Source organism: Spea bombifrons, chromosome 8 (assembly GCF_027358695.1).
Source record: "Spea bombifrons isolate aSpeBom1 chromosome 8, aSpeBom1.2.pri, whole genome shotgun sequence".
NCBI lineage: Eukaryota > Metazoa > Chordata > Amphibia > Anura > Pelobatidae > Spea > Spea bombifrons.
The window spans coordinates 42,702,545-42,727,842 of NC_071094.1; the positions used below are offsets into that span (position 1 = coordinate 42,702,545).

The 25,298-nt window shown below is 49.3% G+C and overlaps 3 protein-coding genes and 1 long non-coding RNA gene across 5 annotated transcripts; 1 reads left to right on the forward strand and 3 right to left on the reverse strand.

Annotated features, from left to right (window-relative positions):
* Nucleotides 1–2,790: 2,790 nt before the first annotated feature.
* FKBPL (FKBP prolyl isomerase like) lies at nt 2,791–3,754 on the reverse strand. The gene has a single exon (XM_053473083.1). The coding sequence runs from the start codon at nt 3,711–3,713 to the stop codon at nt 2,907–2,909; it is 807 nt and encodes a 268-aa protein (XP_053329058.1). The 5' UTR covers nt 3,714–3,754; the 3' UTR covers nt 2,791–2,906.
* A 724-nt stretch (nt 3,755–4,478) lies between these two features.
* LOC128502774 (uncharacterized) lies at nt 4,479–5,666 on the forward strand. The gene is made up of 3 exons (XR_008355163.1): nt 4,479–4,638; nt 5,226–5,333; nt 5,418–5,666. It is a non-coding gene; the product is annotated as an uncharacterized LOC128502774 (long non-coding RNA).
* A 4,619-nt stretch (nt 5,667–10,285) lies between these two features.
* On the reverse strand, nt 10,286–14,579 carry PRRT1 (proline rich transmembrane protein 1). The gene is made up of 4 exons (XM_053473418.1): nt 14,157–14,579; nt 11,294–11,613; nt 10,853–11,029; nt 10,286–10,621 (listed from the first exon to the last, which is right to left on the reverse strand). The coding sequence occupies exons 1-4, from the start codon at nt 14,173–14,175 to the stop codon at nt 10,445–10,447; spliced, it is 693 nt and encodes a 230-aa protein (XP_053329393.1). The 5' UTR covers nt 14,176–14,579; the 3' UTR covers nt 10,286–10,444.
* Nucleotides 14,580–15,858: 1,279 nt separating this feature from the next.
* On the reverse strand, nt 15,859–22,851 carry LOC128502834 (carnitine O-acetyltransferase-like). 2 transcript variants are annotated; one of them, XM_053472773.1, is made up of 14 exons: nt 22,695–22,851; nt 21,374–21,601; nt 21,082–21,200; nt 20,024–20,077; nt 19,749–19,914; nt 19,322–19,496; nt 18,998–19,176; nt 18,714–18,814; nt 18,414–18,542; nt 17,976–18,098; nt 17,441–17,576; nt 17,148–17,210; nt 16,693–16,830; nt 15,859–16,183 (listed from the first exon to the last, which is right to left on the reverse strand). In XM_053472773.1, exons 1-14 carry the CDS (start codon nt 22,737–22,739, stop codon nt 15,968–15,970), a joined length of 1,872 nt encoding a protein of 623 aa, XP_053328748.1. In that variant the 5' UTR covers nt 22,740–22,851; the 3' UTR covers nt 15,859–15,967. The 2 variants fall into 2 exon arrangements, with proteins under 2 accessions (XP_053328748.1, XP_053328747.1); XM_053472772.1 differs by having other exon boundaries at nt 22,650–22,851.
* Between the last annotated feature and the right edge of the window lie 2,447 nt (nt 22,852–25,298).

Sequence of the window (25,298 nt, forward strand, 5' to 3'; positions counted from 1 at the left end):
GAGGTATAAAGACACCGGGACAGAGTACCCCCGCTATACCGAGGTATAAAGACACCCGGACAGAGTATCCCCGCTATACCGAGGTATAAAGACACCCGGACAGAGTAACCCCGCTATACCGAGGTATAAAGACACCGGGACAGAGTACCCCCGCTATACCGAGGTATAAAGACACCGGGACAGAGTACCCCCGCTATACCGAGGTATAAAGACACCGGGACAGAGTACCCCCGCTATCCCGAGGTATAAAGACACCGGGACAGAGTATCCCCGCTATACCGAGATATAAAGACACCGGGACAGAGCATCCCCGCCATACCGAGGCATAAAGACACCGGGACAGAGTATCCCCACCATGCCGAGGTATAAAGACACCGGGACAGAGTATCCCCGCTATACCGAGGTATAAAGACACCGGGACAGAATATCCCCGCTATACCGAGATATAAAGACACCGGGACAGAGTACCCCCGCTATACCGAGGTATAAAGACACCGGGACAGAGTATCCCCGCCATGCCGAGGTATAAAGACACCGGGACAGAGTATCCCCGCCATACCGAGGTATAAAGACACCGGGACAGAGTATCCCCGCTATACCGAGGTATAAAGACACCGGGACAGAGTATCCCCGCTATACCGAGGTATAAAGACACCGGGACAGAGTATCCCCGCTATACCGAGGTATAAAGACACCGGGACAGAGTATCCCCACCATGCCGAGGTATAAAGACACCGGGACAGAGTACCCCCGCTATACCGAGGTATAAAGACACCGGGACAGAGTATCCCCGCTATACCGAGGTATAAAGACACCGGGACAGAATATCCCCGCTATACCGAGGTATAAAGACACCGGGACAGAGTATCCCCGCTATACTGAGGTATAAAGACACCGGGACAGAATATCCCCGCTATACCGAGGTATAAAGACACCGGGACAGAGTATCCCCGCCATACCGAGGTATAAAGACACCGGGACAGAGTATCCCCGCCATACCGAGGTATAAAGACACCGGGACAGAGCATCCCCGCCATACCGAGGTATAAAGACACCGGGACAGAGTATCCCCACCATGCCGAGGTATAAAGACACCGGGACAGAGTACCCCCGCTATACCGAGGTATAAAGACACCGGGACAGAGTATCCCCGCTATACCGAGGTATAAAGACACCGGGACAGAATATCCCCGCTATACCGAGGTATAAAGACACCGGGACAGAGTATCCCCGCTATACTGAGGTATAAAGACACCGGGACAGAATATCCCCGCTATACCGAGGTATAAAGACACCGGGACAGAGTATCCCCACTATACCGAGGTATAAAGACACCGGGACAGAATATCCCCGCTATACCGAGGTATAAAGACACCGGGACAGAGTATCCCCGCTATACAGAGGCATAAAGACCCCGGGACAGAGTATCCCCGCTATACAGAGGCATAAAGACCCCGGGACAGAGTATCCCCGCCATACCGAGGCATAAAGACACCGGGACAGAGTATCCCCGCTATACCGAGGCATAAAGAGGTATATACCGAGTATCCCCGCTATTAAGGGATTCTATAAAATACCATAGAGTATCACTGATGTCGAGGATGTGACGTCACGGGCCTAACATGCAGGATACAGGTAGTGTAGTGAGGATGCTAGGCGGGGGAAGCGGTTATTACCTCACTGCACTGCAGCTCACTGGGATAAATATAAATATACTATATAGTATATAGTAATATTGCTGGTTCCAGGGACGGGGGTTACACGGCGCACGCCTGGTCCAGGTCACTTAACGGGGAGCGGCACCGGCCCAGCGCGGGAGATAAAAATGTCCGGACGATATACGGAGGATATGGTGGAAACAACGCCAATCGTCACGGTATAGACACACGCGACATCACCGGCTGCAGAGGCCCGGTATCGCCGATAGCAGGAAGAGACCGCAAGCTCCGGGTCTGAGGCCAAGCCCCGTGTAACACCTTCAGCCAATCACTGGCCGAACGGTAGGGGGTTAAACCAATCGGGGCTGGACGCAGTTTGCCACGCCCAACGTTTCTTCCGTCGCGTCTCAAAGTAGGAGGGTATAGTGGAAACATTGCAATCAGCATAGTATGTACGTTTGATTGACAGCTGAGCTAACCAAAGAAATGATGAATAGGAGCGACCCAACTGGGAGCAAAGCAAACCCGTGTAGGCGCTTTCGATTTGCTGAGACAGAGCTAAAGGGGAATACAAGTCATCCTTTGACAGGTATCCCAGCATGCTTTGCCGTGCCGCCACGCCCTACAACACGAAGGAGGGAGGATGCTGGGAAATGTAGTTTTAGTGGCACTAAATATTCTAGAAAATTCAACCTGATTTGCACGTCGCGTATAAGAATCACAGCCGGTTGTCCCGTTACCCCGGGGAGCGGGGCTGCTATAATATATCATCTTACAGTTGCCCTGTAAATGAAATATATTATTGGGTGTACAAGCGCACAGCTAATGTTACATTACAATGTACGTATTTTATTGGTTGGTTAGAATCATACTAATCAAACGTCCCTGTTTAGTTTGGCCAGTCCCTTTGTGTGCCCAAGATCCCTCTGTGATGATGTGTGCTTCATAGTTGCCAACTGTCCAAACACGTGGCCAATTTCAGTCATTCCCCATACTCAGTTGCCCAGAGCTATCCAGGCCCAAATTGTTGCCCATTTCTACATGGCAGCAGGCAGGTACCAGGCGGGGGGGCAGGCTTGAAGACCCTGTTGAAGGTTGAAGACCCTGACGTAACACAAACATAAAACATAAATAGAAGTGGAGGTTTATTGCGTATCGCTATATACATTATTACACCAATAAATAAAGTGCCGTCAGCCCCGGGATGATCCAGTAATCCTCGGCACCCAGCGTGTACAGGCCGGCCGCTTAGAGGAACATCTTCCCCAAAGCCTTCCTTATCTGCGCCTGCTCCTGCCTGTCCCTCTCCCGCACCCTCAGCAGTTCCCTCCGCGCCTCCTTGTTCCCCGGATCCAAAGTCAGCAACGTCTCGAAGTCTCCCTTTGCCCCCTTCCAGTCCGCCATCCCGGCCCTGGCCACCCCCCTCCGATAGAACGCTTTGAGGTGTCCCGGCTCCTTCTCCAGAGCCAGCGTGCATCTCTCCTCAGCTTCCCGGAGCCGTCCCATCTTCAGGTCACAGGCAGCCATGTTGGCGAGGAGCGCTACCCTCTCCGTTTCTGCCTCCCCGGGGGTACAGACCAGAAGCCTGAGCCCTCTGGAGTACCTCCTCTCTGCCCCCTCGATGTTCCCATCCCTGTAAGCCTTTCCTCCCTTCTCTCGGTCCCTCATCGCCCTCCGGATCTTCTCCTCGGTCCCCAGCTCCCAGGTCTCTTTCCCGTTCTCAAAACCCGCCATCTTCAAGATCAAGCCAAAGCCCAAAGCGCCGTCCACTTGGCAAACCTCTCCAGGAAGCATGGTCTCCAGACACCGGTCCACCAGATGCTCCAAACTCGTATCGCCCTCCCCAAGCTCAACCTGGAACCAGCAGCCTTTGGGGTAACAGGACTGGTCAGGAGGCAGCGATACGGCTTCAATGCATATCGTGCATTTGGCACATTCCTTTGGCTTGTCCACTCCTGAGCCCGGCTCTAAGATGGTCTTGGTGAAGCTGCCGTCGGGGCTCTTCCAGGACGGGATCTTCCCCGGAGGCGGTTCGGAGGTCTCGTGCGCCTCCATCGCTACTCGGAAGCGATCCGGAAAATCCGAGTCCAACTCTAAAATCTGTAATGAAAAGGGAAATGAGCGGAGATAAAAAATGACAATTTCCAATATGAGGGTTAGGGATACCACGGAGCAGAACCAGGAAAACGGACACGCGTGTGCGGTCAGAACCACGGACAGCTCCGAGTCACAGGCGGGTCCGTCCGGGAACAGGAAACGGATCGTACCAATGTAGAGGTTTTAGATTATTTATGAAAAGCTAATGCTGATGTTGTATATTTCACATAATAACGTCCCCAGTGAACGCGAAGCATTGTTAAAGGGACAGCGCAGCCATTCTCCGCACTTTAATGCATACAATAGCCGAGCGGCCCCTTTAAATTTACACGGTGGTCGTATGGAGGGAATCCCCCCCCATGCATTTGCCCCTTTCCCCATCCCCAGATAAAGCCCTGCTCAGAGGACACAGCACATACCAGAGAGGGTTAAATGCATGTTTCATAACAGCTTAACCCTCTGAGTGCTGAGCTAATGACTTCCTTAACCAACCGGGCCTTTAAATGCTGAGTCAAATAAGAAAAGCATAAAGTAATGCCAAGGAAGGGTGTAGGATGACGGGAACCATCGCGCCCGGGAGTCGGATCATAGCTCACCTCTCCCCAGGACAGGAAGGAGAAACCAGGAAGTGAATTCCAATGGAGAGAGCATTGACTCCCAGAATCCCCCGCGGTCCCGCCCACCTGCACTGCAGCCCCGCCCACCTGTACTGCAGCCCTTTAAATACCGGCTCCGCTTGTGTAACCTGGGAGCGGCGATTAGTGACGTGCGGGAGCGATACCGGGGAGGAAAGCAGACGAAAAGAGTACCGCAGAACAACAGTACCGGGGAGGAAAACCGGTAACGAAAGACGTAGGAAGGATGGTGTGATTGATAATCGGCGGTAAGAGGCGTTTTCATGCTGCATCAAAAACATGTAACCTATGGATCCAATCAGAGGCAGAAGAATCTGCTAGTGGATGATGGGACTTGTAGTTGATCTGCTAAAGTAACATCCACCCTGGAGCATTGATTAAACAGGGATCGTGGGTGCTGTTTTACTGAGAGGGTGGTAGATAAGTGGAACAGCCTCCCAGCAGAAGTAGTAGGGGGTAATACAGTGAGGGGATTTAAACATGCATGGGATAGACATGGTTCTTGAATCTAAGACGAGACCAATGACTGATTAGGGTCTTTAGAGCAGGAAAAACAGATGACTAGATGGGCCGATTCTGTGTTTATATACATGTGTCCAGCCGAGTGGGAGGGGGGACAGGTTGTACCGGTTACTGTTTGGGTCATTTTGTGGGGATTACGTAAGACGTTGCGTAATCGTTGCTCGTCGGGTGACCTCTCTGCGCTCGTTTAACCCCTTAAGGACAATGGGCGGTCCCTAAACCCATTGAAAACAATGCATTTTGAGCCTGTACATGTAGGGGCTTTGTCATTAAGGGGTTAATGATCCGTTCATTTAATCGCCCTCTCCTCCAGCCTGCCGCTATGTGGCCAGGAAGATTGCGTCTGCGGGGCGTGGGGAAGATGACGAGAAGAGAGCGGCTGACCGCGGGGCCGTGAAGCCGTCTTGTGTTCTTCGTCAAGGTAGGTGATTTATCCGTTAACCCTCGCTCTGCTGCCTCCCGGTTTAACATTCTCTCCAAATCATTCATGTTTCTTCTGTTATAGGTCATAAGAAAGATGCCCTGGCGCGGCCTCTGACCTCTGACCTTTCCACTCCCCTGACTGCTCAACCTGCTGAAGCTCCGCCTCCTACCTCAGCCCTCGAGCCATGCGGGTCGCAGTAACGCGGCGCTGGGTGTCGGGAGGCAGCACCGCGGGAGAATGAACCTCCTCCCAGCAGCCTCTGGATAGAGGTTGGGAGGAGGCGAGATGAAAAAGAGCCCGCTGTGTCTTTAATAAATGTCTGAAACGTTACACCTGGCTGTGCTTTACTCCACATACTGGCCATCTTGGTGCCCGCTGGGCTGCTGGCTGATAGTGCCCCGTACTTACCCTGCCTGCCACCCCGGCAGCAGTGCTGATGCTGTGGGTGGCCGCTGGCCTTAGTGACAGGGCTGCTTAGTTATCCCTGGTTGGGTCCTGGTTCTTGGGTGTTTATAAAAAAAAAAAAAAAAAAAAAAAATGTATTACATGAATGATTATTCCTCCCCCGTTAAGGCTAATTCTTACAGGTTGGAAGTTCATTGGTTGTGGAGGCGGGAGGGAGAATTCTGGATTTCAGCTATACGCTGGGTCGTGGTCTCGGTTAAGTAAAATGGTTGTTTTTTGTTTTTTTTTCGGTTTAACCAAATCCCTCTATCTTAAGAAAATAAATATCTAGAAGAAGAAATAAAATGTGAAATCGGTGCATCCTATTTAAATAATTATAATTATCTCGTTCTGGAGGTTTTTACCCCGATCTCACACCCTGTAACGGTGCAGCGATGGTCCCAGGACAGGTGTGCCGCTGCATTTGATTGGTTCGGTGAAAGATTTCTGGTTTAGGGTCGGGTCACGCAACGTAAAAACTCTGTAGTCGAGCCAGTGCCTTCTCTATGTGCATATCGCACGCTCGGCAGTGGCGCGGTATGTACGGTCGCTGAGGGGCACCCTAAATGCAGCACAGAGCTGTGAGAAACATCCCGGGGGGGGGGCGAGATGGAGGCGTCCCTGCAAGGGTTACGACGGCACCCGGCTCTCGAACGCAGAACCGTGACGGTAAGATGCTACGGCGGTGATATCTATACGTTCCAGAGGGAAATTTGTTTCGAAGGGGGAGAGATGTTCAAACAAGAGGCTGTTTTACTTAACTGAGGGTGGTAGATAAGTGGAACAGCCTCCCAGCATAAGTGGTATAGGGTAACACAGGTGAGGGTATTAAACATGCGCGGGATGGACATACGGCTCCTGAAAACGAGATTAAGGTTAAATTCTTAACAGCATGAGAAACGGGCGACTAGACGGGAGATGCGAAGGGTTTAAATGTTACCCATTGTAATGATACTTTGTTGAATTTAACCCCGGTGCCGCTGGCGGCCTAAACCCTTCCCAGAAATGTCTTGTTTATAATTGTCACCGGGAACCCTTAATCACATGACACAGACGCAGCCACTGATAGGTTGTTGCCGTAGGAAGGGAGCCTTCTTCACATTTCCTACTGAGGTTTATCTGCTCGACACGGTAGCGAATGCAAATAACGGTTGGTTCAAGTGGAACAGCAACTTTAACCACCGCCGGTTTTGAAAATGTAATTGGTGGGCTCCGTTTAACCCCTTTGAGTCCCGCGGAGGTGATAAAAATGACAGTTTGGCCACTCCCAGGGCAGAAATGTTAACTTTTCACATTAAAAATGAGAAATATGTGACACAAAACATGAAGCCGTTTATCGCTCCCATCACTCCTGTGTTCCAATGGCCCTTTATCACTCCCATCACTCCTGTGTTCCAATGGCCCTTTATCACTCCTGTGCTCCAATGGCCCTTTATCACTCCCATCACTCCTGTGTTCCAATGGCCCTTTATCACTCCCATCACTCCTGGGTTCAAGTGGCCCTTTATCACTCCCATCACTCCTGTGTTCCAATGGCCCTTTATCACTCCCATCACTCCTGGGTTCAAGTGGCACGTTGTGTTCGCTGATCCAAGTTTAAGTTTAAAAGGCTAATTGATGGTTAGAAACCCTTTTGCAATTATGTTACAGCCAGAAATGTCCTTAGTTTCCATGGAAACAGCTGAGCCCCCCCATTTTAGGGGGAAACGGATGGGAGTGGGGCATGTTCGGACCCCGCGACCCGGAGGATTTGGGTGTCTAACTGGAGAAGCAGCGCATGACCCAGAGTCTCCGGGTGTCCCAGACATGCTGATCGCCCCCGGGACTCTCCGTTACACTTCTTATTTTATAGCCAAGTTCTGGCGTTCTTGGCCATCGCTTTCCCGTGAAGGCTTTGGCGATTGCCCTCGCTCACGGAGGGGGCCCAAGTGGATCCGACCACCCCTCCGGCCTCGGCGATGGAAGGGACCGGAGATCCCCATTGAGGGGGAAGTGCAGCTCCAGAAGATAAAGACGGTGGGCCTTACTTTGGGCACCTTGGAGAACGGCCCCCTATACTTTTCACAAGAAGAAGCGCCGTACACTGGGCTTTTAATAAAATGCGGTTTCTGTGTAAGTATAAGTGAATGCGTGAAGTGGTGGCGCGTGGCCTGCTTTAAAGGGCCGTCCGGGGGCCACGAGCAGCCGTGTACCGGTCACAATCAGATGGTGGCGCGTGCTGCTTATAAGTGCTGCAGAGCAGAAAGTCGACCAATAGGAGCTGGTCAGACCGTTGCCATGGATTCCATAAGAATGATCCAAATTGGGAGGGGTGGCGGATCGCTCCATCTGGCTATAGAGCGTAATTAGCTGCCTTATCGAGAGTTAAATAGACTTGGCGGAGGTGAAATCCTGTCGCGTTCCTGGCCATTGTGGAGGGATTTACAAAGGGCTGTACAATTTGCTCTGTGTCGTAACCTAGGAGACCGTCCCCGCGGCTTCACGTGTGGGAGGGAGGAATAAGACATTTTACCCACCAAAAAATACATTGCCCGATAATAAAAAAAAAATACTTATTTTACGGCCCAAATTTATAAAAAAAAAAAAGGAGTAAAAGACTGCAATATAACATTATTGGTACAAGATTCATTTTAACTATGTACCTCCCAAGTGCCCTATTTTAAGGATCAGTCCCTCCTTGGGACCAAAATCCTTCTTTCTTCCCCTGATGCCCCTCTTTTCTCGGAGCTCAGAATGTTTGCTGGGTATGAGGTTATCGCAGGGTTCTACTGCCCTACTTCCTACATTCGAAATGGGTTTAGTGATTGAAATAAAGTATATTATTCCTAATAAAATGTATTATATCAATAAAATATATTATTCTTAATAAAATATATTATATCAATAAAATATATTATTCTTAATAAAATATATTATTGTAAAAAATATATATTATATCAATAAAATATATTATTAATAAAATATATTATCAGTAAAATATAATTCTTAATAAAATATAATATATATGATATCAATAAAATATTATTCTTAATAAAATGTATTATAGCAATAAAAAATCTTATTCCTAATAAAATATATATGAATAAAATATATTATTCTTCATAAAATATATTATATTATTCTTTATGTATTATAGCAATAAAATATATATATCTTCTTCTACCTCCCACCCCAAAACCAGACCCTGTTAAACATTATTACGCTGTCATTGGGAATATTTAGGGATACACCGGATTAGGCGATGCCCTTTTTAGCCGCTGTATGGAAATACGCCGACATTCTTGCCAATTTGGTTGTTTGGCGTCTCGATTTGGAAAACATAAGTGACGACGTATATTTTCAATAGATTCATTTTATTATAGATAATGCAGCTAAATTATCATTCCAAACGCTAATGAATAAATACCCACAATGCATCCCTCTAACCAATAAATAATTCATTTATAAGGAGAATATTACTCAGAACAATAGATATTCGTATATTACAGAGATAAGAACCCCCTCCCACCCCAACTCATAACACTGAGATCCAAAATAGCAGCTTTCTTTATAACAAACCTTCACGCTCACGTATCACTATCTCGCTCGGTTCTTGCACACTAATTGTCTCTTTTGCTGGCACTTCGACAGTCTAACCCCTCTCTGAGTCTGTTCTCTCTCTCTTATGAGACTCTTCCATCTCCCTTCCCTTTATTATCCTGCCTTGCTCTAGATATGGCTGTCTCTAAGACAAAGCCTGTCCATCTAGAACATCGCCCAAGCTCCTCCAGAAGAGGCTCCTCATGGCTTCTTGGACAATCCTCGGCCGACGTATCTCCCCTGAACAACTCCTGCACCTCGCCGATGAGAAACGATTGTCTCTTCTCTCTCTTTAGTTCTTTCTCATTTTCCTGTTTTTTTTGGGGTGAGGGGGGTCTCTAAATATGATGTCATCGTATTGGACATTACCATATGGAAATATCTCACATCATGATGATGACACTCTATGGAGTCCCGTGGATTTAGAGAGATTTTTTTCTCACCGTTGCTGGACTTTTCTCATTTTTCCTCAAATTCTCCCCAAAAATTCTCCCCCTTTCTCTCTGGGTTTAGCAATCTCACAGTCCAGCTATTTATTCTTCTAAGACTGTCCCTTCTCAGAACTCATCTTGGCCCCTTTATTTTCTTTGCACTCTCCCCATGTAACGCAGAGTTTATAGATATCTGCGTCATACTCTCACAGACCCCCGTAATACTCCAATACCCATGTATTATCCCGTTAATACCCTTAGATGGCATCTGTATTATTGTTATAGCAAGGGGGGGATTAATGGGTAGAAGGGGGGAAGTGTCCAATGAGGAAGCAGGAGAGGTGGGATTGTAAAGAAGAAGATGAGATATGAAGATATACGGAAACAAGTAGTATAAAAGATACATTTAAGATACACAAAAAGGTCCGTTAAGGAGAAGAAACAGATAGGGGGGGGGGGTAGAAGAAAAGGAATACGACGATGAAGAATGAAGAATGGAGAGGAGAAAAAATAAGAGAGTGGGGTGAAAATAAACCGAGATGAAACAGAAATCAGACGAAGAAATGGACGGTGAGAGACACACAGGAAAGTCTCGGGGGGCACATAGAGGTTCTGGAAATTATATTTGCACTCCTTCTGCCCCTGTGGGGTACTTCACGGCCCCCACTCGTTCTCATGGTGCTGAGCTGCGATGATGATGACCACGGTGAGGATGGTGCAGAGGACCATGGCGGCGATGCCCACTGCCAGGCTGATGAAGGAGAAGTTCCGGGCTTCCCGAGAAGCGATCTCTGCGGACATCAGGTCACCGCGAGCCAAGGCTGTCCTCACCTGCAAGGGCAACGGAAATGTGAGTCTGCCCCTCTCCCTGGGGTAACACAGACAGAAGGGGGTATAAATCTGCCCCTCTCCCTGGGGTAACACAGACAGAACGGGGGTATAAATCTGCCCCTCTCCCTGGGGTAACACAGACAGAAGGGGGTATAAATCTGCCCCCTCCCTGCAGGGTAACACAGACAGAAGGCGGGTATATATCTGCCCCCTCCGGGGCAGAACACTCACCTGAACGGCCTTTATTATAGCAATGACTCCGGTGGGCCAGAAGCAGCAGATAGTGGTGAGGACAGCAATGGGCAGGTAGTCATGGGGGGGACGTCGTGGCTCCAAGAGCGCCAGCCCGGGGGGGATCTGCGGAGGGGGGACTCCCGGCTGGGGTGGTACAGATCCCCCCTGATATTGCTAGAAAAACAATAGAGGAATCGGATAAGGGAATGAAGTCCAAGCCGCCCTTCTGCAGCCGCTTAGCAATTTTCATTTATTTTTATGTTAGTGGTTAAAACACTCGCCCCAAATCATTATTGCCCCAAAAATCATAAAAAGTATGCGTTTTAACTGAAACCTTTAGCTTCGTTTGTGGCTACCACCTCTGCTGGATGACTGTTCCAGGTACCCTATCAGCTTCTCCACCCTCCCACCTCATTCTGTTCCCTTGTTGATACTCACTGTGCCTACAGGATAGACGGGTACATAGGCGGTGCACGGCTGCAGGTGCATTGGGTACCCCGATCCTTGGGGAACATACCCCCCAACGGGTAACGTTCCTCCAGAGGGGTGAGTCTGTACCACATACCCCTGAGAAGTAGGGGGAGGGCCGTTAAACTGAGTCTCCTGTAGGTATCCCTGGGGGTCCTGGCGAGGGAGGGTGGCACTGGATGGTTGGGGTGGGGGGTCATTATAGCCTGGGATAACTCCATTACAAGGGCCGTCACCACCGGGCTGGTTATAAGGTGGAGGGGAGTTGTGGGGTCCGGCGTCAGGAGGACCTGGAGAGAGAAAACAGATTGAAAGAGGAAGGAAAAAGAGGAGAGAAGAGAGGAGAAAGGAAAGTGGGAGGTGGGAGGAGGGAGCGAGGGAAAGGAGGGAGAGGACATTGTCACAGACAGAGCTGCTCAACGTGACCCCCTGGGGCAAAAACAGGTCAGAAAACAACAGAAGTGACAGGGCAACCACACAGGGATATTTATAGGGACTCTAGCACGTGCACACATACGTGCAAACGAGCACACACATGTGCACACAAACACGCACACACACGAGCACACATATGAGCACACGAGCACACACACGAGCATACACATGCACACGCACAAGCACACACACGTGCACAAGCACACACACGTGCACATGAGCACACACAGTGCATACATGGCAAGCAAAGATACACAGCCTGTAGTTGTGAGCATACATGCCGTACATATATGTATCTCTTACAGGATTTATAGTGAAATCACGAACACGTAGAAGAAGAAATGACCTCACGTATACACCCCCATTCTCCATATTCCCCTCTCTCCCCCCACTGACCCTATTCTGTTACCTGCCCTCCCCTTGTGGCCCGTGTCCATTTCTCGGTTGGTTCTCCTGTCAATTTTCTCCCCCTTACCCCAATTCTACCAAATTCTACCCCCATCCTCTACAGTTAGCTTTCTTTCAAAGGCCTCATTTAATTTTTTGCCCCCATCTTTTCTGTAAATTTACTTAATTTAAAGCATACTGCCCTCCATCCATTCTTTGGTAATTCCACTTTCATCCTCCGGCACTCATTACATTAGCTCCCTCACTCACTCTATTAGTTCCCTCACTCACTCTATTAGTTCCCTCACTCACTCTATTAGTTCCCTCACTCACTCTTTGTTGGTTTCTCCAATCCCTCCAATATTTTATATGTTACAATTCCCTCCTCTCCAGTTTCCTCCATTCCTCCTTCACCTTATATACTCTCTTCCTCTAGATTGTAAGCTTGCGAGCCGAGCCTCTCCACCTAATGTATCGGTTTGTCTTAGTCTGTCAATTCTCGTCTTGTCAGACCCCTTGAATATATGTATTGTATTAAGCGCTGCGTAAACTGTTGGCGCTATAGAAATAAAAGATAATAATAATAATAATATACTACTTCACCCCTCCTTTACAGTTTTCTTCATTCCTCCTTCACTTTGTATGTTCCTACTATGTTACCCCTTACTCTCCAGTTTCTTCCATTCTTCCTTCACATTAAACACTCTCATTACTTCACCTCACCTCTCCACTTTCCTCCATTCCTCCTTCACATTAAATAGTAAATACTCTCATTACTTCACCTCACCTCTCCACTTTCCTCCATTCCTCCTTCACATTAAATACTCTCATTACTTCACCTCACCTCTCCACTTTCCTCCATTCCTCCTTCACATTAAATACTCTCATTACTTCACCTCACCTCTCCACTTTCCTACATTCCTCCTTCACATTAAATACTCTCATTACTTCACCTCACCTCTCCACTTTCCTCCATTCCTCCTTCACATTAAATACTCTCATTACTTCACCTCACCTCTCCACTTTCCTCCATTCACTATATATACCGTACTCTTATTTCTTTACCCCTCCTTTGCAGTTTTCTCCATTCCTCCACTTGTTATACTCCTATTATTTCACATCCTCCTCTACAGATTCCTCCATTCCCCCCTCACTCTTTTCTCTACCATTACTTTACCCTCTCCTCTTTCCTCCACTACCTATTACAATTACCCCACTTGCTCTTCAGACGTTTTCGTATCCCTATGGTAATTCCCCCTTTTTAATCCAGTAACTCCACTCCCTGCTCGCCTGTCTCACTCACTCCTTTGCTTCTCTTCTCCCTTCCCTTCACAACAATTTCCATCTTCTCTCCCCACCTGTCTCTTCAGTTCCTCCACCGGCCCCCATTCTATCCGTTACCTCTCTCCCTCACCACAGTCTCCTCTATTTCTAGGACATGCCCCTGTCCTTTGCCATTACCCTTCCCACAGGTCTCCTCAATTCGTCAACTGCCCCCATATCATTCCATGACACCTCTCCCCTCCCCTCCATCAGTGTCCTCTACTCCTCGGATGTGTCCCCCATCTTTTCCTGTTACGTCTCTTTCCCATCAGTATTCCCCTGACACCCCAGTCGTCCCCTGTTCCTGCTCCCCCTCCTCACCTGTATCATCCATTAATATTTCCCTTTGTCCCCTCTATGTGTGTTTTTCTAAGAGCCCTTCCTCTGACCGTCAGACTCTCCTGCGGGGATGACGGACGGAGACACGCACAGAGCGGCGGGACAGAGAAATCACACGGACGGACGGACGGACGGACAGACAGATGGATAGATTGATGGATAGATAGATAGATAGATACTTGATTCTGTATAAGCGATACATGAAGGCTCATGTTCCGCACTCCTACTCCAATTTCCTCCATTCATCTCTCCTTACCTCTGTCCCCCACCCCCGTCTCCCTTTCCCTGTATCACTATATACTCTTCTTCCATCATGTCACCCCCCCATGTCTCTTCCTCCCCCTCTCACCTGTTTTCTCGCTGGACATATCTCCAAGGGGAGGGCGCTGTGCAGATTTGGGGGGGTCCTCAGATGAATACGGCTGGATGGGGGGTCTCTCCTCGCCCCCTCTCACGGTCTCCCCCCCTCACTGCTTCTCCTGTGATCCTGCACCAATTCTTTCTGCTGCAGCCTCTCTCTCTATCTCCCCCCTCTCTTCTCTCCTCCTCTCTGGATCTCTCACCCCCTCTTTCCTCCTCCTGTGATTCTCCTCCTCTTCTCTCTGATTCTCTTTCTCTCTATTCCCCCAACTGTTTCCCTCTCCTCCTCCTCTTCCTAATATTCTTTCTATTCCCATTTGTCTTTGCCCTCCTCCTTATGTCTAAATTCCCTTTATGACATTTTTATGCTGCCCTCCTTCTCCTTTCTGCCTTCACTTCCATCCTCTCCAGCCGCCCCCTCTTTTTTCTCTACGCTTTGTACATTTTACCCGTAACTTCTCTCCCGTGCAGTTTCTAAGACCCCCCCCCGCACACACTCTTTTCTCTTCCCTATCGCTTCCATACTAGACTTTGGTCTCTTATATCGACATAATTAGGAGAACCACACTTTCCATGCCCCCCAAACAGAACCCTCCCATAGTGATCCTGCGTTTCACGAATGTCCTTGTGTCTTATGTAGCAGAACCGCGCGTCCACCACAAAAATCCGATAATGGGGGGAATGTTACTATTTGACTATTGATGACCCCCTGACCTCGCACACCTACTTTACTTCCAAGTGTCCCCGTTTAGAAGAGACAGTCCATCCTTGGGACCCAAACCCCTGATGCCCCTCGCTCTCCTCCCCTGATGCCCCTCTTTTCTAGGAGGTCGGAATGTTTGCTGGGTATGAGGGTATCGCAGGGTTCTACTGCCCTAAAAGCCCCGATAATGTGCATAGAAACAGCAGGGAACGGCTTTATTCATTAAATGGTGTAAATAAAACCCATTATTCTTTTAAATGTCTTACTCAGACCATCAACAGGCAATGGGCTAATATGGGGGTCAAAGAGTTTTATTTCATTAACATGGGGAAAGAGGGGGCTTTTTTTTTTTTTTAACCCTGTGAGGGACATGGGGTAATAGATTTAAGGGATTCTTCTGAGAGTTTGAGCTTTGAGAATTAACATAACGGGTTGCGATGGAGCGGGGGCCAGAACATTTTCCGATAGCGGCGCTGTTTCCTTCCATTCATTTCTCTGAAAGCAGAACAAAGGGTCTCCCAGGGGACCACTTTAAATAACCTCTCCTGGGGGGCTATTATCACACCATTTTGGCTTTAAATACCACACCTATCCCCGTTAGACAATTATACTCCCCAGCCTGCAGTAAAGCGTACTGCGTAGTGAAGGAATGATCTACTGACAATCCTATACAGTCTCGGCGACGATAGGGGAGATGCATACAGCGCACATAAACCGGGGGGGGGGAGGGAGAAAAGAAAGGTATATATATATATATATATATATATATATATATATATATATTACTTATCTAAGAGAACAGCTAAAGTACTTTATTACAAGCCAAAGCGCTGACTGCGGAGCACCACCGGCCACCCCCCTCCACACACTTATTCTTCCTATGAGCTCAACTATATGACATCATAAGGATGCACCATGCTCTATCTCCAAGTCGTGGGAGTGGTGTATGAAGAATAAAAGAATGAAAAAGTAATAAAATACAAAGCTCAGATCTTTGGGTTTTTATTGAGATACGATTCAGTTTATAACCGAAAGAGACATCCCAACCGAGAGAAAGAAACCTCTCTGTAACAGAACAAAATCAGAACAAAGCCAGCTTACTCCTCGCCGGGCCGGCACTCGAGTATGAGCGCGCGCATGTCCCTAAGAGCATCCTGCAGGCCTTCGGACAGTTTCTGGGCATCAGTCTCCTGACAGCAGTCAAACGCTGACACGCAAACCGTCACCGAGTCCTCAGAGGGTGCAAAGCAAGCACTGTAGCCATCGGGTACCAGGGGCCCGTAACACATCACGCAATCCATGGGGGACGAAACCTAAAGCAGAGGACGACGTCCACAATCAGTAAAGACTGGAAGCAGGATCTGAGTGCCTAATACAGCCATGTAACTAACGGTACAGGATTAAAGGTGCCTTCCCACTGGAAAAAAAACACGTTAAAAGGCGAAGTCCCATGGAAAATATTTTTTCTTTCTGACCCCATAAACAAAATCACAGGAGTTCCCCTTCAAGCAAATAAACCTTAGTGGACCTGTCATTTTATCCTTTCTTCTATGGGTTCAATAGAGTTTTCGGGTTCTATGGCAAAAACAAGGCATAGAGTGACATGACAAGCATTTAATGAAAAACGATGGCAAAAAAAAAAAAAATTTACAAAAAAAATTAAAACTGATTTAAAATTACATTTTTTTGTTAGTATGGTGGAAAAGATGAAAATTGCAAACCCAGGCATTCGAAGAAACTCCTTGCAAGAACGTAACTGCGCAGAGATCAATAGAAACTATATATATATATAAAGGGGAACTCCTGCCATAAGGATACAAACCTGTCCGGTGAAAAGCTTCCAGTGGGAAGAGATAGCATAGGAAGTGTCCATGAAGAGAGAAGGGAGAGCGACGCCAGAAGAAATGCACAGCATCTTCAGGGCCAAGATGGCACCATCTACTGACTGCCCCTGAAGCACCTGGGAGAGATGAACACAACATTAACACACCTGCTAAGACATGTACATTGCAATGAATAAAAGAATCCCATAGCGGAGAGCGCCACCTACTGGCTGCCTCGCTAACTGCTGGGTGTACTAAGCTTAATAGGGAACTGAGAATGCGCCATCTAGTGCCCGTACACTGCACCTGCAGCACCCTGAACTCAGATCACTATAGGCTAACATATATATAGTAGAAAGAAAACCCCATTCGTATGGCCAGTGGATAAGGTTAATTAACCAATAAATTACCATATTCACTAACCGAATAATGTAGTAACAGACAGATGTCTCACCTGCTCTGTGGACTCCTGGTGACTCTCTACGGCTCTCACCATGAGAGACAATTTCTCTTCAGCCTGAGACAGAACATAAGGAGAATAAACAATGTGTCCAAAATGATGGGTGGGCACCCCTGATCCCTACCTTCAGCTTTAATTATCCTCAGGCAAATAAAGTTTGGTTAGGGGTGATAGGAGTAGTAGACCAAAAACAGCTGATGAGCTATTTTACCGTCTCCTGAAACAGAGGTCGTCTGAGCGTATCATTATACAGATTTTGACCCTTTTTATATAGCCCGATCCTTTACCTTTCTGTCCGGATCATCTGCAGCGTGCACAAACTCCAGAGCCTCGGGAGAGGAGCAGCGTACAACATCCGAGCGGCCCCGATGGAAGGCACGCATGGAGACCACCTCACACGTGGCACATAAAGCCCCATGTAACCTGTGGGGGGGGGAAGATTCTCAATGGTAATGTCTCTGCCACTGCAAGGAAGCCGAGCCTAGACCTTCTCCAAAGGGGCAACCACCCGAGCCTAAAGCTTCTCTGGATGTGATAGACGTCCCAGTCTGGACCTTCATTGCGATGTTATAGAGCAGCCCAGTTCCACGCTGGCAGCATAAAAGACAGCAAATCCAGACCATTTCTAGAAAAGCCCCGACAATGTGTATATTACCCTGTTATATAAACAGTAAGGACTACCCCAAGACACATCTACAACCGCACCCCTAAAGCAGAAGTGCCCCTCCGGCCCCTTTGAATGATGGGGGGCACGAGACAGATCATGGTAGACCCCTCTCTCCATTTGCCCGGCGTTACAGCGCGATGCCCCTCCGTCTCTACCTGTAATACGCCAACTGGAGGGCGATCTGCAAAAAGGCCCCGGGTCCCAAGTTGTGTCTCTGGGGGAACCGCTTCCCGAAATCAGTGAACGTGAAGCAGCAGATGTCCAGATCATTTACTAATCTGTGAAGGAGGAGGAGTCATAACATGCAAATCAACTAGACACTCATTATCATAACCACACCCACTGCATTATTCAGAGCCTTCGCCACTAACCACACATTCTCACTGCCACCCACCGGCCAGACCCCCCTTTCTACAACCCTGAAACATGCCCCTCAGTATCACAACGCCTATGGGGCTGGCCAGCCATGACATCCTAGAAGCCATGTTTTTTTTTCGGCTACCGGCCCCTCTGAGAATACACATCCACCATCACACCTGCCGCCACCACTCCATTCACAGCAGGTTCGGCCCCCACCACCCGTGGAGACTCACATGTCCAGGTTCTGCTTGGCCTGCTCTATGTGCTGCTTGATGTCCGTGGGGAAATTGAAGTAGAGCTTCCTCGGGGGCGGGAGGCGGATGAGAGGGGTGCGCGGCGGCAGCAGGCTGGGGCCCCTGGCACTGAGAGTGATAGGAGATAACCCCGTCACACCCTTAATTGAGCGACCCCAACCTAAGAGTTAAATATGGAGACTCTGCCCGTGAGCTTACAGTCTAACTTGAATGGGTAATCGAGACAAAAGGAGTAGTGTACGCGTTTATCCTCCATCCACCAGCCGGATAATCACATACCAGTAATCCAGAACGTGGCGCAGCATCGTGAGGACCGCTGAGGCATCAGCAGTTGCTTGGTCGTATATCAGACCACAGGTGCCATCTTCTCCGACCACGAACTGCAGGGGGTCATACTCAGTGTCACTGTACGCCGCGGCGTTCGGGGAGGGTTAGTGTAGCGGTGAGCAGTTAGCGTGGATAGAGTGAGGGATTAGGTGAGGTTAGAAGAGATGTAGAAGAGACAGCCAGGCGCTGTGCGAGACGAGCGGGGTGGGCTACGGCGAGACAGTCCGCGTTCGAACCTGCAGGGTTTTGTCGAACCAGCGATTGCCGCTGTTGGCGTGGCTCCCGCCGCCGTGCAGCATCTGTGCCGCCGTGCGGCTGCTGTACAGGTCCTCGGAGTACTTCAGGGCTGTGGCGTCTAAGCAGAGCGTGAAGAGACTCTGCTGGATACTGCGCACAGAGTCGCGGTTCAGCCGGTCTGCGGGGAGAGCAGAGACACGCTATACCCTCTAATATGAAGGTCAAAGTTCATACCTTTTATTGAGCCTTCCAGAGCCTCAGAGGTCTCTTCTTCGGATGGAGATGTCCCTTCTATTCCAGCAGCGCCCGACAGACACACTTACCCCTGATGAGGGAGGCGTACGCTCGCCCCCAGCTATTGCGGTGGTCTGTCGTCAGGACCCCCACGGGCTCCTTGTCGGTCTTGTACGAATGGGCGCGCAGGAACAGCATCTGCTGGTGGATCTGATCCTCGGTGATCGGCGTCCCGTCGCTGTTATAGACATCTATCCGAAAAAACTGAGACACAGCGGACGTATGAGGAGAGAGGGGCGAGAGAGCATGCGGGCAAAGAGGGACACCGCTGAGAGACTGTTCAATAGACCGCCTGAACCAATAAGCGACAACCAGCGAGTTGGGAATAGGGGAGGAATAACTAAACGGGGATGAAGCTTCCAAGTGAGGAAGGCTTCCCGAAGAGTTTGGAGAAAGTGACAGATCCCTTTAGAGCGAGAGCGTCGGGGTATAAAAGGCTGTCGGGGGGACAGGCACCTGGTAGTTCCTGCAGACCGTCACGTGCTGCGGCGGTGCCTTGTGCGGCGGGTGGATCAGGACTCTGTCCCTCTTGTATCCCGGCTCTCTGCACGATCCAAAGAAATTCCGGTACTGATCCGGACAGAGGCTACGGCCCCTCCACAGCTCCTTGAGACCTTCGGGGCTGGGAAAAAAGAGAGAGAGCGCGAGACGGAGAACCCGCGGGGGTCAGAGAGGGAGCGTAAAAAAAAAAAAGAGAAATAACGTTCGGGACGGAAACGGCAGAAACTAACCTTTCGATTTTTGCTTTGAAATCCAGAACCCCGGAGATTAATTTTGCGGCAAATCTGGAACGAGACACGAGGATTCCATCAAGGTCGCCAGAGGTCACGAGCGCTCACTTTCCATAAGCTGCAATAGGAGGTGGCCCGCGCGGACGGGTGGGCAGAACCGGACTTGGCGTCCGTCCCGGCACTGGCCCACTGGCCGTCAACACTCCAGAGCCGGAGCGCTTACCCCATTTGGTGCCCACTGGCCTTAAACTGCCCGGACGTCCTCGGGCCGGCCCTGATCACAGGCATCGTAGTTCAAACAACATTCATGGACCCACAGATTAGTTGCCCCTCAGCAATATTAACCACAGAGGGGCAGGAGGGACAGGGGGGCAAACGGGGGGCTAAATTACCTATGTGTTATACGGGCCGGCTTCTTGCAGGAGAAGCTTGCAGGTGCTGGCCCTTCATAATGTATAACGAAGTTAGGCAGCTGCATCGCTCCTGCAAACTCATCTCCCGCCTTAGTGAATAAAGCCCAGTGACCTAAAGAGTCTTTAGCCATGAAACACAGCGCTACGGAATAGGACGGCGCTATATAAATAAATAAAATAATAATATTCTCCGCGGGGAGATCGACGCTGTTGTGATTATGATGAATACGGAGGCAAAGGGTTGCTCTGTATGATGTCACACGGGACGATACCCTACATCCTATGATGTATAGATCAAATAATTCGTACCCAATGCTCTGTACGCCTGGGGCAAACACAGGGTTCAGATAAGGCCGGGGGGCTCGTCGCCGTGGCGATACAAAAACCTGCGCAAGCAAGAGTATTGGGAGATACGGGGGGGGGGATAAAAGTATTGTCATCGCCATAGCAACAAATAGAACATTCCTGCTGATCGGATCATTCTATCGGTTGCTATGGTGATAAGAACACCAGTATCATAACCCCCCCCACACACACACACACAAAGTTCATCATCAGCTGGACAGCCAGGGATATCTGCCCCGGGGGGGGGCACAGGGGGTAAATCCGGAGGATATAAAGCTAGAGATTGAGACAGAAAGATACCTTAGCTGTCCCCTCCAGTCCTTGTAATCTCTCTGGGGGAGAATAACAGCCGGGCTGGAATGTACCGGAAGGGGCAGGTGATTCTCAAGGTATATAGACTGCTGCCTCCAGTCCGTCAGCTACAGAGGATGATGGGGAGGAAAAACGGGGGGGGTGTGGGGGGGGGAGGGAAAATATATTATTCAACAAGACCAATAAAAAAAAGGGACAATAAAAAAAAGAGAGAATGAAAGAGAAAAAAGGAGAAAAATATATATATTTTTTTATTAGAGAGTCAGCTCTGTGGTCTCACCCAGTTGTCGGTGCGCTCTGCTCTTCGCTGCAGCTGTCTCTGCAGCTCCTCCGCCTGCCCCCCGGGTCTCAGAAACTCCTGCATCAGCTCCCGGGTCCCCTCCAGCTCCTCCTCGCTGACCAGGGGCTGGAGAGAGCGCAGGTAACGGGCCAGAACCTTCGAGAGGTACGGAACCGGCTGGCGGGGCAGGGGCGAGGAGGGCGAGTGGTACCCGCGGAGCAAGGGCAGCTGGGGAGGAAGAGACAGGGGGTATGTTATATACGAGAGCTTTAATGCACGGGACATATACGGAACGAGCGGGATTATCAGGAGGAATCCAGAAAAGGATCGAGAAGGAGAGCAGAGCTCCGGGGAGCAGCGTGTCCTAAAAATCCAGAAACACGACTATAATTAGAGCGAAGGAGAGCGTGGGGAGCGGGACTTACACTGCAAACACAGGACAGACAGACAGTATAATGACTGCCCGTCCCCAGACCGGCCCACTAAAATACAGGCAGGGGCCACAGCATGACGACGATCCCCGGCAGGGGCCCGAAGCACTGCGTACTGCTGGGGCAAGAGGCACAATCGCTATACCCCACAGGGGCAGGAACATGATTCAGATACCCCTCCGGGGTGGGGGTATGGTCACAATACCCTGTGGGGGGGCTGATCACTATACAATGCTGGGGCAGAAAGCACGATCACTACACCCCCCCTAGGGGCTGGCAGTTTGACCGTTATACCCTACAGGGGCTGGAAGCACAATCACGGTACCCTGCTGGGGCAGTAAACATAATTGCTATACCCAGCTGGGGCAGTAAACATAATTGCTATACCCAGCTGGGGCAGTAAACATAACTGCTATACCCGGCTGGGGCAGTAAACATAATTGCTATACCCGGCTGGGGCAGTAAACATAATTGCTATACCCGGCTGGGGCAGTAAACATAATCATGGGCTGCCAGCTTGATCCCCCCACGCTGCAGGTTCTGGAACTAATACTCTGATGTTGCCCAGCAGGGGCGTCAAGCGCTGCCAGAATTATACGACTAGTATTTTTTTTGATGTTGGCTGAGGGTTTGGGAGTCTCAGTCCAGTAAGAGTGAAAGGATTGCATTACCCCCAAAGCTTTACTCTTTAATGGATATTTAGTAGCTCCCAGCACTCCCAGGCAAGGCACGGGTTACCCCCCGACACACAGCCCAGAAAGCACCCCTGCAAGCTCTGCAAACTGCCCCAGGCCTCTGCCCCACGTCCCCTGCAGCACAGCGATGCTCTGCATGCCTATAATTACTTGCAATGCTCTGCAGCCATGCTCTGCAGCGGGAATTCGCCTCACCGCAGCCCTCAGGGGGCCCCCGCAGCGTATCAGATTTCGCATCATTCTCTCAGTTCCCCCCTCCCCTCCTGGACACTCTGAAATCTACCCCTGGGGGGGTATTTTGGGCCCACGGCTGGAGGTGTTAGAGAGGCCCGGCCTCGGTGTTAGGGGTGTGGAAATCACCAACACACTTCCTGCAGGGCGGAGCCGGGAGGAGGGGTGATGGTGTGTGTGTGTCAAGTGTGTATGTTTGTGTCAGTGTACGTGTCAGTGCAGTGTGTGTGTGTGCGTGTGCATGTGTGTCGCATCGCCACTTAAAACACGCTTCATTTTTGTCAGCACAGTCATGCATTTTAAAAGTAACCAACACATTGAGTTGAATTCCCATGAGCCTCAGCCAGACATACTACTTCCATGATGCTGGCTGAGTGTCATGGGAGGCGCAGTTAACAGTAGATAAAGCTGCAGATGTTAGCTGTGAATTACAATTCCCATGATGCTCAGCCAGCCAGGTGTCCACCATGACTAGGCATCGTGGGAGTTGTCACCTGTCATGTCATCTGCTGTTAACTACAGTTCATACGAGTCATGGCCAGGCATACGGCTTCCATGATGCTGGCTGAAGTGCAGTCACCAGTAAAGCTGCAGATGCTAGCTGTGAACTACAATTCCCATGATTCTCAGCCAGCCAGGTGTCCACCATATTGCTGGCTGAGTATCACTGGATCGTTGGTAGTCAAGAGCAGCAGAGATTTAAAACGAGATTTTTAATTAAAAAAAGGCTAATGTTAGCCTCCCTCCCAGGACCCTTACAGACACCTGCTCATAAACACACATATACACTGCCCTTACACACACAAATATACACATACACTGCCCTAACACACAAACATACACGTGCACTGCCCTCACACACACAAATATACACATACACTGCCCTTACACACACAAATATACACGTGCACTGCCCTCACACACACCTGCCCATAAACACAAATATACACATACACTGCCCTAACACACACAAATATACACGTGCACTGCCCTCACACACACAAATATACACATACACTGCCCTAACACACACAAAGAGTCAGCGCTACATCTTCTGCTCTATGTAGTTTTCGCGCATACTCAAGTATGTCAGGAAGCAATTCACCCAGCCTGGTTCTTAATTCTGGTTCCAGGGTGTTGTTCTGAGGTGAAAAGATTCCTGTCTTCCTTTTTCTCATCAGTTGGGTGTGAAAAGGCTATCCGTTCTCCGGGAAAAACTGCTATTTTGCATTTCAAAAGGACTGGCATCTGAATTAACCAGGGAAGTGAAACTACAATAAACTCCCACCACCTGTAGCATACAGACCATTCCGATACATTTACTTCTCATTCCGATACATTTACTTCTCATTCCGATACATTTACTTCTCATTCCCTCCATATTTCTTACAAGTCCTCATGTTTAGGCATTGTTCCGGGTTGCTGGGATCCTCTGATCTCTCCTGATCTGCCCAGGGAGTCGTACCGGTGCCCTTACAACACACTGAAGCTGAGCACCGGTAAGGCTGGCGAGTGGCCCCCGTGTCCTGTCCCACCCATATATATATATATATATATATACTCATATATATATATATATATATTCGTATATATACCCCGCCATTGTCGCGCATGTCCCAACACCTGGACACCTAAAATGCTGGAGGGGGGTACAGTGAGTTGAGACTCCATCCCATTTTGATGAATAAACCTCGGAGAGTTCTCCCTCGTATAATATTTCATAGATAAATTCATTAAATTCTCACATTTTTGTTTAGCAGATCTGTGCTTGGTCGCAAACATTTCGGCATGGAAAGAGTTAAAAAGCGTCACATAGACCAGAGCGGACCCCAGAACCCCGAAACGCTCCGACAAGGGAACAAAACGCGCTGAGCGCTTCCTCTACCTGGCGGTTTCAGGTTCCGTTCCCTAAAAAAGTGTTTTACTTCCCTTCATAAAGGGAACACGAGCCGACGCACATATCTACAGCACACGCAACACGTGTCACATAACCGCAAACTGCCCTGATCTGATTGAGTGAGTCCCAATGTCGGAGGTGGTTGGTAGTTAAGCGGAACAGCCACCCAGCAGAAGCGGTAGAGGGTAATACAGCGAGAGGATTTAAACATGCATGGGGTAGGCATGCGGCTCCTGAATCTAAGACGAGACCAACGACTGATTAAGAAGCAGAAGAAACGGGCGACTAGACGAGCCGAATGGGGCCGATGAGCCGGCGGATTCTGTGTCTTTATGTTTCCGCCTATACAGCCCTCATAGTATTATTATTGTTTTATATAGCGCCATCATATTCCGTAGCGCTGTATAACAGTATAGTGTTATAATCCCGGGCGATACATGAGAGCCGATTCATTCGCTGAATCCCAGAAATGATTGACTCGTCTCCTCGCGTTGTTTGTCGGAGCCGATAAGGCAAAGCAAACAACATGAAGGACTCTTGATAGGAGAGGACTGCGAAACACCCACTTCTGGGTGACCTACACGGGGTCAACGAGACAAGAAACCGACACGCAATCTGTCTATCGTCACATTGCTAAGCGACGCACTACCTGCTATGTACAGCGCTGCGGA